This window comes from Somniosus microcephalus, chromosome 9, assembly GCF_052327205.1.
Source record: "Somniosus microcephalus isolate GS21.2 chromosome 9, FLI_Smic_1.0, whole genome shotgun sequence".
Lineage (NCBI taxonomy): Eukaryota > Metazoa > Chordata > Chondrichthyes > Squaliformes > Somniosidae > Somniosus > Somniosus microcephalus.
The window spans coordinates 73051740-73062218 of record NC_140995.1 but is presented as its reverse complement, the minus strand read 5'-3'; the positions used below and the strand labels follow the sequence as shown (position 1 = coordinate 73062218).

Here is a 10479-nt window from a genome sequence, read left to right as displayed (position 1 = left end):
AATACTCTCCACTTGCCTGGATGAGTGCAGCTCCAACAACACTCAAGAAGCTCGACACCATTCAGGATAAAGCAGCCTGCTTGATTGGCACTCCATCCACCACCTTCAATATTCACTCCCTCCACCACCGGCGCACTGTAGCTGCAGTGTGTACCATCTACAAGATCCACTGCAACAACTCGCCAAAGCTCCTTCAACAGCACCTTCCAAACCTGCGACCTCTACCACTTAGAAGGACAAGGGCAGCAGACGCATGGGAACATCACCACCTACAAGTTCCCCTCCAAGCCACACACCATCCTGACTTGGACTTGTATCGCCGTTCCTTCACTGTCGCTGGGCCAAAATCCTGGAACTCCCTAACAGCATTGTGGGTGTACCTACACCATATGGACTGCAGCGGTTCAAGGCGGCGGCTCACCACCATCTTCTCAAGGGCAATTAGGGATGGGCACTAAATGCAGGCCTAGCCAGCGACGCCCACATCCCATCAATGAATTTAAAAAACAGACCTGGACATGAGGCAAAGTCACCTGTTCCTCCTGAGCCTGCTACACTCACCCCAGGTCAGGTCTCAAATTACTCATATTTAGTGTATGAAACTTTATTTTCTGAAAATCTACCTAATCTGTATTTGAATGAATCAACACCAATTGATTCCACTGTCTCCCTAAGGGGTTAAAAATGTCATTTATAAATGCAAACACAAGTCTCTGTCGAATTGCTGGTGGGGAAATCGATTTTGCCTGCATATCGTGACACCACTATTCCTGGCCAGAATGGTTGATTGGGTAATTCCCTCGGCAATCACACCTGGAGCAGCACCATATATGGACCATGTGTGCCGCCTATTCTGTCCTTCCTATCTGCTGTGACTGGGATTGATTTTACACACAATTTGTATGTAACTGTCCTCCACTCACTGCAACCGTACAAGCCCATGCACACCTCCACGTGCAGCAACTTAAAACTACAGCGGTCACACTGTAAAGCAGAGTCCAGAAAACAAGCTGCAATAAAATGGAGGTGCATGAAGCAGTGCCCCAATATTCTGCTGCCTGTTTTCCCCAGGGAAGACTTGTAGAATGAGCCTGAAGTCTGCCCCCACCCCCAATGCAGTATCTGATCGTTTCTTGTCATCACAACATTTGCAGGGAGTCCATTCCAGGTGTCGATCACTCTGTGTGAACGAGTACTTCTTGACATCAGCTTTTTACTGATTTGAACCTATGGGCCCCTTGTCCTGCTCTAGCAATTCAAATTAATTGCCTGGATTTACCTTCGCCATACCATTATCTAAGTCTATAAAGGTGTCCTGTCATACCCTGCCTTATAAGGGTTGAAAAGCCCAAGTTTCTTCAGTCTTTCCTCATAACTCAGACCCAAGACTAGGGACCAGCCTTGTCTGGTGGCTCTTCTCTTGACTTCCTCCAACACTTGAATGTCTCCCTTGTCTCTCAATGACCAGAATAGGGACAGTACTCAATGTGCAGTCCTACCAGAATACCTCAGACTTGTACTGTTTTGACTCTGAAGTTTAACACTCGATTGCCTTCGGTTGATTGTGACTCTGCATTGGTTGTTGGGTGTCAGATCTACCAAGACTCTCTCAGCTTCATCCGTAACAATTTCAGCACCATATATGGACTATGCGTGCCACCTATTTTGTCCTTCCTACCTGCAGTACTTTACACTTGCCTGCATTAAATTTAACTGTCAATGTTATGCCCACTTATATATTTTGTCTAAATTACTTTGCAATGCCCAAGTGTCTCCTCCAAAACCACTGTCCCTCCTAATTTAGCAACAAGGCTTTGGTGAGACCACACCTGGAGTACTGTACAGTTTTGGTTTCCTTAACTAAGGAAGGATATACTTGCCTTAGAGGCGGTGCAACAAAGGTTCACTAGATTGATCCCTGGGATGAGAGGGTTGTCCTATGAACAGAGATTTGAGTAGATTGGGCCTATACCCTCTCGAGTTTAGAAGAATGAGAGGTGATCTCATTGAAACATACAAGTTTCTGAGGGGGATTGACAGGGTAGATGCTGAAAGGGTGTTTCCCCTGGCTGGAGAGTCTAGAACTAGGGGCATAGTCTCAGGATAAGGGGTCAGCCATTTAAGACTGAGACGATGAGGAATTTCTTCACTCAGAGGGTTGTGAATCTTTGGAATTCTCTACCCCAAAGTGCTGTGGATGCTCAGTCATTGAGTATATTCAAAGCTGAGATAAGATTTTTAGACTCATGGGGAATCAAGGGATTTGGGGATCGGGCGGGATCTTATTGAATGCGGTGCAGGCTTGAGTGGCTGTATGGTCTACTCCTAATTCTTGTCATCTGCCGATATGACTACAGGAAATTTTGGTTTATCCAGAGGTTGTATGTCCGGAATACTCGATCTAACGGCAAAAATCAGGAGCCGTTTTCTATAAGTTTTTTTAGTTCTCGTTCTTTTTTTTCCCCCAGTCAGTCACTGCAAGGTCTGTAGCTATAGCAACAGCTTCAGCTACAGACGCTTGCAGCTGCAGCCGACTCTTTAGAAGCTGTTGCTAAGCAACAGTGTTTGTTGTCAGATACGGAGATGAAAACCTCCGTATGCTTCAACATTAACTTTGTATGTCCGGCAGTTTTGATAGATCGGCAACACGCCGGTCCCATCGGTGCCAGATATCACAAAGTTTCCTGTAATATGTATTAACTTTGAATCCAAGTCATTCATGTAAATTAGAACCAGTAGTGGTCTGAGAGAGCCTTAGAGCACCTCATTCAGTACTCCCCTCCAACCAGACATAACCCCTAACAAGTACCTGCTGTTTTCTGGCCATCAGCCAATTTTTTTTATTCATACCCATGATTTACTCCAAATTTCCACAGCTGTCAGCTGAAGTATCAGCCTTTCATGTGGAAGTTTGTCAAACACCTTTCAGAAATCCAAGTACATGGTATTGTAGCGCTTTCCACAGTCCACTTGGGATGTTGGTTTCTCGCAGAAGTCAATGAAGATATTTGCCCGGGATTCACAATACATCAAGTGCCTGCTTGCTACATCCATACATTGATGTTGACTGATAGAGCAGATGTGCCCTGAGGTAACTGGGACATTTCAAAGAAATATATAATTTTATAGCAAGACTTTTTCACTTATTACATTTCAAATTTTACTCCCTCTCTCCACAGAAGTTTATACTAAATGATTGGGGAGCATGGGAATTGGGTAACCTCTTCCAGCCCTAAAATTCTCCAAGATCTCTGCGCTCCTCCAATTCTGGCCTCTTGCTTATCTCCGATTTTCATCGTTCCACCATTGGCTGCCATGCCTTCAGCTGCCTAGGCCCTAAGCTCTGTGATTCCCTCCATAAACCTCTCTGCCTCTCTCCTTCTTTAAGATGCTTCTTAAAACCGACCGCTTTTGGTTACCTGTCCTAATATCTCATGTGGCTTGGTGTCAAATTTTGTTTGATAATCGCTCCTGTAAAGCACCGTGGGACATTTTACTACGCTAAAGGCACTATATAAATGCAAGTTATTGTTGTAGGGTTATTGAAAAACAAAGCAAACAGCACAACACAGTGATCATTTGACAGCAATCATACAAACCAGACCTCTGATAGAAGTTTTTCTTATATCATGTCATCACTCTACTTGTGGCTGATTTGATTAATCCGTGCTTCAGTTGAACGAACAGCAGAGCCCTTCACGGAGGATACATTGCAAATTATGACCAGCACACCTGGGAACCATCCAGACCTCAGGACTTTAGCGGGAAATAACATTTGAACCTTGTTGTCACGTCTCAGTGTATAAGCCTGGTTCTTTATCATCTTCCTGTGTTACCACTGAACTACCTAAAAACATTTCTCAAACAGGCATAGAAGATTGAATGCAGCAGGGCCTGCCCTAGAACAGTACAACATAAACCTAAAATATTGCATGTAAATATTTAAGGCTGCATCTAGTGACACCACGAGTCCCAGCTAGAATGGCGATGATTGGGTAATTCCCCCGTCAATCACGCCTGGAGACCACACTGCTGCAAGTGACTAGGATTGATTTTACACACACAAATTGTAAGTAACTATCCTCCACTCACTGCATTTTGCTGGAGAAATAATCCTGCTGTAGTCAGGAGACCATTTGCTGCAGTTTCTGCCATGAGTATGGAGACTCTAAATTAAAACCTGCCTCCAACTCACTGGTCGACAGTGGTGTTAATATTCACTCTGAATATTTAATAATCTACATTACAACTCTATCTCCACAAACATAATCATATCTAGATTTCAAAACTTGAACAAGGAACGGTTTTAATTTCTTTATGGGCGTCGCTAGCAAGGCCAGCATTTATTGCCCATCCCTAACTGCCCTCGAGAAGGTGGTGGTGAGCCACTTTCTTGAACCACTGCAGTCAGGTGAAGGTACTCCCATAGTGCTGTTAGGGAGGGAGTTCCAGGGTTTTGACCCAGTGACGATGAAGGAACAGCGATATACTTCCAAGTCGGGATGGTGTGTGACTTGGAAATGGTGGTGCAAGGTGTAAAGATGACAACTGAATACTGGTTAATTTGCATCTAAATTGTTAACTGATTGCCAAACAATTAACATTGAAAATTATCTTAGATTTAATGTCATTGGAAATAAAATGAAACAATGAAGGTATTTACAGTCAAATTAAATGTTTATACAACATGTATAATTTATAAATAAATTCAAGTCATAAATTAAAAACAGAAACCTAATAACCTGTGTTCTACACGCTTCTAAAAGAAAATTATTTTCATGTAAATTACACCAAACTGATTTCTTCATATTTGGTCAAAGCTAAGCAGGATGTTTTAAGGCACAGCGTTAAAGACCATTTTCCAGCTTTCAGACACGCAACAGGTCATTTAGCATGGATCCGCCCCCAAGGGGACAGCTTCGCGAGACAGGAGCACGAGTCCCAGAATGGGCCCTATAGTGTTGTAGCCCTCTACCCACTCCCAGAAAGGGCCCTAGAGAGTTATAGCCCTATCTCCACTCCTGGAATGGGCCCTATAGTGTTATAGCCCCATCCCCACTCCCAGAATGGACCCGAAAGTGTTATAGCCCCATCCCCACTCCCGGAATGGGCCCTATTGTGTTATAGCCCTATCCCCACTCCCACCATAGAGCCTCACTGGCTGGAAGCATAGGTTAAAGTCAGCCCTACGCTGTTACAGTCCTACTTCGGACTTGTGCTGTGTGTTGGGAGCGGAGCCTCTAAAAATGACTCCTTTAGACTTTTAATGAAAAAAATACAGGCATCTACTGTGCACTTCACCTACATAAAACTCTCCAAGAACATGGGAGCACTTAAGGTAATAATTAAGGACAATTTTGCTGACAGACTACTGATCACATGATCCAACCGATTTCAACTCTAGTGTTAGGTGCTCAAGCCAGCGTTCTATTTATTCACATAACTGCTGGAGGATTCAAATTACCACATTCAAATAAATTAATACTTACAAAATATATTTTTCTGTAAGTTAAGAAAGAAAACACGAAAGCATAGGGTAAAAACTAAAATCTGTCCCTGGGAATTAAACAAGGGGCTTTCTGATTAAAAAAAAGACTCTCACTTCATACGTATACCAGCTCTCGATTCTGGCTAGCTTTCCCCGCTGCAGGCTTTTCCTCATTACCTTCTGTTTGATGCTCGGGTGTTTCTGGACTGAGGTAATCACACTGCAATGGTTTGGGGTAGCTGTAAGGGTAGCCGTTATCATCGAAAAACCTCCGGAATGTGAACTCGTAGAAAGCATGTTCAGGGTGCTTGCCATTCTGGTACCAGCCATTGAGTGTGTCGTTGACACTTTCCCCATCACTACCATCGCTCCACAATTTGTCGGGATCCACGGGATCGAAATTGGACGTATCTGTCGGGTGAGTTATCTTGGGAATGTATGGAGCCGATTGGTGCCGGATGTCACTGGAGAAATCAATCAGTCTGAAAAATGGATGGGCTTTTATTTCATCTGTGCCGTTCTTTCCAGGTCTATCTTCTGGACCTCGACAAAGCTTGATGATGAGATCCGACGCCTCTGGGCTAAGTTTAGCCTGGGGTGGGATGTGAAGCGTCGCTTGCCAGTTTATAACCTGTGATAATGGGGCAATAATACAAATCGTAAGTCTACCATTCCACAATTGTGTCAGCTGTGGCTCAGTTGGTAGCACCCTTGCCTCTGAGTCAGATGGTTGTAGGTTCAAGTCACACTCCAGAGACTTGAGCACAAAAATCTAGATTGACACTCTGAGTGCTGTGCAACACTGTCGGAGGTGCCGTCTTTCGGATGAGACGTTAAACCGAGGCCCTGTCTGCTCTCTCAGGTGGACGTAAAAGATCCCATGGCACTATTTCGAAGAAGAGCAGGTGTCCTGGCCAATATTTATCCCTCAATCAACATCACTGAAACAGATTATCCGGTCATTATCACATTGCTGTTTATGGGATGCTTGCTGTGTGCAAATTGGCTGCCGCGTTTCCTACATTACAACAGTGACTACACTTCAAAAAAGTACTTCATTGGCTGTGGTCATGAAAGATGCTGTAGAAATGCAAGTCTTTTTTCTTTATTGTTGAACCACCGGATTTTTAGAAAATGTGCAATTGCTTTTAAATGCATTTTATAGGAACAGGAGGAGGACATCAGCCCCTCGGGACTGTGCCGCCCTGCAATTAGATCATGGCTGGTCCTTTTAATGAATTATAAACCCTTTAATTGGGGCTCCCATTTTGGCAACTCTGCAGGGATAATAAATTTAGATGTTCCTCGAGAATAAAGAACCATTTTCTGCTGTGTTTTGAACACGGTTTTGCTTCACTGTCATGCATGTTTTTTTTTTTAAATGGGCTGAAAGAGGGCCAGTGTAAAGAGACAAGCATCACAGTGCCGAAGGTAAATGAGACATGCGCTATAAACTCATTACCTTAATCTGTGTTTCCAATGGGGTTTGTGCCAGGAAAGGAGGCTGTCCCACTAACATTTCATAAAGAATGACACCAACACTCCACCAATCACACAACTGAGTGTAACCTACAAGATACAAATTAATATACATATTATAAATACAAGTCAATGGAATATTACCCTGGTAGCCATGATTTGTTATTCAGATTCCCATTATTGACCTGTGTAACCTGGTTTTGTTATTCAGGTTAGAACTTTTCACATCTGTAACAAGGATTAATTACCGTGATTTACTCCCCGAGACCATGATGTGTTATTCAGGATTCTATTTATTCCTGTAACCAGGATTTTTGATTTGTCATGGCATTCAGATTTGTACCATTTAACAATATAATGAGGGTTGGTATTTGGCTTTGTTCTTTAACCCTCTAAGCAGGTTTTATTATTCAGATTTCTATCATTTACCACAGAACCAGTTACAGGAAACTTTGTGATATCCAGCACCGACGGGACTGGCGTGTTGTCGATCTATCAAAACTGCCGGACATACAAAGTTAATGTTGAAGCATACGGAGGTTTTCATCTCCGTATCTGACAACAAACACTGTTGCTTAGCAACAGCTTCTAAAGAGTCAGCTGCAGCTGCAAACGTCTCTAGCTGAAGCTGTTGCTATAGCTACAGACCTTGCAGTGCCTGACTGGGGAAAAAAAAAAGAACGAGAACTAAAAAAACGGCTCCTGATTTTTGCCGTTCGATCGAGTATTCCGGACATACAACCTCTGGATAAACCAGGTTTTTAAATTCAGGTTTGCATTCTTAACCTTTAGGAAGATAGGAACAGGAGGAGGCCATTCAGTCCCTTGAGCCTGTTCTGCCAATCAACTGATCGTGGCTGATTTGTATCTTAACTCCATCTACCCGCCTTGGTTCCATAACCCCTTAATACCCTTGTTGACAAAAATCTATCGATCTTGGTTCAATTGACCCTTAGCCTCAACCGCTTTTTGGGGGAAGAGAGTTCCACATTTCCCTGGTGCAGGAATTAACTACCAAAAAAAAATTACTAGGATGATACCAGAACTGAGAAGTTATACTTATCAGGAAAGATTGAACAGGCTGGGGCTCTTTTCTCTAGAAAAGGGAAGGCTGAGGGGTGACTGGTAGAGGTCTTAGATTACAAAGGGATTTGATAGGGTAGTGGATGTTTCCACTTGTGGGGAGTCCAAAACTAGGGGTCATAAATATAAGTTAGTCACTAATAAATTCAGTAGGGAATTCAGGAGAAATGTCTTTACCCAGTGTGGTAAACCACTGTTAACCTGTACATGCCTGTGTGGTAAACCACTGTTAACCCTGTACAAGTCCAGGCATGTCTCAGCCCCTGGCTCCACCCCTAAGCCTGGGTATAAAGGTGACTCACCACCCTTCCCCCGGGAGCTCTTAGGATGGATTCACTAGCAGAGGCATGCTCTAGTTCTTAGTCAATAAAAGCCTACTTCATTTAAGTCCATCTCGTAGTCTTTGGTATTGTTGATAGCGCATCACCCAGAGAGTGGTTAGAATGTGGAACTCGCTACCACAGGGAGTAGGTTGAGGCGAATAGCATGGATGCATTTATAGTGAAGCTAAACACATGAGGGAGAAAGGAATCGAAGGAGATGTTGATGGGGCGAGATGAAGTAGGGTGGGAGGAGGCCAATGTGGAGCATAAACACTGGCATGGACCTGTTGGGCCAAATGGCCCGTCTCTGTGCTGTAAATACTATGCATTTCCACAACCCTTTATGTAAAGAAGTGCATCCTGACATCACCCTTGAATGGCCTAGCTCGAATGTTAAGGTTATGCTCCTTGTTCTGGACTCCCCAGGCTTTGTTTCTCATTTGTACTGTTTAGCTCTGTAACTGGGGCTTGTTATTCCAGTTTGTATTATTGACAGATGTAACAAGCTTTAGATATTCAAATTTTTAATATTTACTCTGTAACCAGGGTTTGCTATTCCCATTTGTACTGTATACATGTTTTGTTTTATAGGTTGCAAGCTTTCTGTCACTACAGAAAATGCAATACATACAGAGGATGTGACCAGAAGTTAACAGAAGAATCTTTGGAAGGACTTTTACTTTCTGGATACTCTGTGTCTTCACGTCAGACAGCTGAAACTGAACAGAACAAATTTCAACCACACGGTGAATCGTGGTATAAGCTTTGAAGGAAGGTCATGGAAATAGGGAGAATAAACTGGTTCAAAAGCACGGGATACATTTCTGAAGAGCGAGTTAAATAAGGGATGGGGTGATGATGCATGTTGGGGGATTAGGATCTATTAGAAAGCTAGGGGATTGATGATTTTTTTTGTTCTTAAACAATTTATTGTCCAGTTATCACTACAGGTAGACTATTCTTTATCTGCACTTCCGAAAACCTCTAAAAACCGAAAGTTTTTTCGTGGAGCGTAAGTCGTGCGCACGACATGACCAGAGTGGCACCAAATATGACAGGAGTGGTCCGGGAGCTCTGCCTTTCCCTGTGAGCAGGGCAGAGGGTCACAGAGTTCCCTCCTGGGTAGGAGATTGCAGGCCGAGCCGGGCAGTGTGAAGGAGGTACCGGGAGAGTGAACCCAACATTACAGCGGCCCGTCCGATAGCTGCAGCGGCCCATCCGATATTCTTTTCTTCCCCCCCACCCCCCGACCTGATTTGCGGGCCAGCTGAGTGTAGGAGTCAGCCGATATCCGGCTTTCCCACAACTGGCGGCGGCAGTCGAGCCCCAGACCCCCGCTAAGTCAAGGAATTCAGATACGGAGCAGGGGGAGCCGGAAACCTCGATCTAACAGCAGAAATCAGCAGCCGTTTTGTTAGGTTTTTTTTCTTCCCCTAGTATTTTTTTTCTTCCCCTAGCATTTTTTTTAAACAGTCAGGCTGTGGAAAGAGTCTCTGTAGCTTAGCAACAGCTTCAGAGACGCTTCCAAGGCAGGGCCCGAGTGTTTACAAGCTGTTGCTAAGCAACAGTGCTTGTTGCCAGATACGGAGATGAAAACCTTCTGAAATCCGAAAAATTCCGAAAACCGAAACACAGCTGGTCCCAAGGTTTTCGGATAAAGGATAGTCGACCTGTATCAACAACAATTTGCATTAATACAGCAGCTTTAACATAGTAAAACTTCCCAAGGCACTTCACAGGAGTGATTACTGAACAAAATTTGACACCGAGTCACATAACAAGCTATTAGGACAGGTGACCAAAAGTTTGGCTAAAGAAGTAGGTTTTAAGGAGCGTCTTAAAAAAGAGGCGGAGCGGTATAGGGAATTCCAGAGCTAAGGGCCTAGGCAGCTGAAGGCACGGCCAGCAATTGTGGAGCAATTAAAATTGAGGATGCTCAAGAGGCCAGCAATTGGAGGAGCGCAGATATCTCGGAGGGTTGTAGGGCTGGTAGAGATTACAGAGATAGGGAGGGACAAGGCCATCGAGGGGTTTGAAAACAAGGATGAGAATTTTAAAAACGAGGTTTTGCTGAACCGGGAGCCAATGTAGGTCAGCGAGCACAGG

At 44.0% G+C, this 10479-nt stretch overlaps 1 protein-coding gene across 1 annotated transcript in view; it reads right to left on the bottom strand.

Annotated features, from left to right (window-relative positions):
• Positions 1–4603: 4603 nt before the first annotated feature.
• lats1 (large tumor suppressor kinase 1) overlaps positions 4604–10479 on the bottom strand; it is a 64540-nt gene continuing 58664 nt past the window's right edge. Inside the window, 2 exon segments of the mRNA XM_085996769.1 lie at positions 4604–6119; positions 6951–7057. Of these exon segments, the coding sequence (XP_085852895.1) occupies positions 5604–6119; positions 6951–7057 (623 nt within the window). The 3' untranslated portion in view covers positions 4604–5603.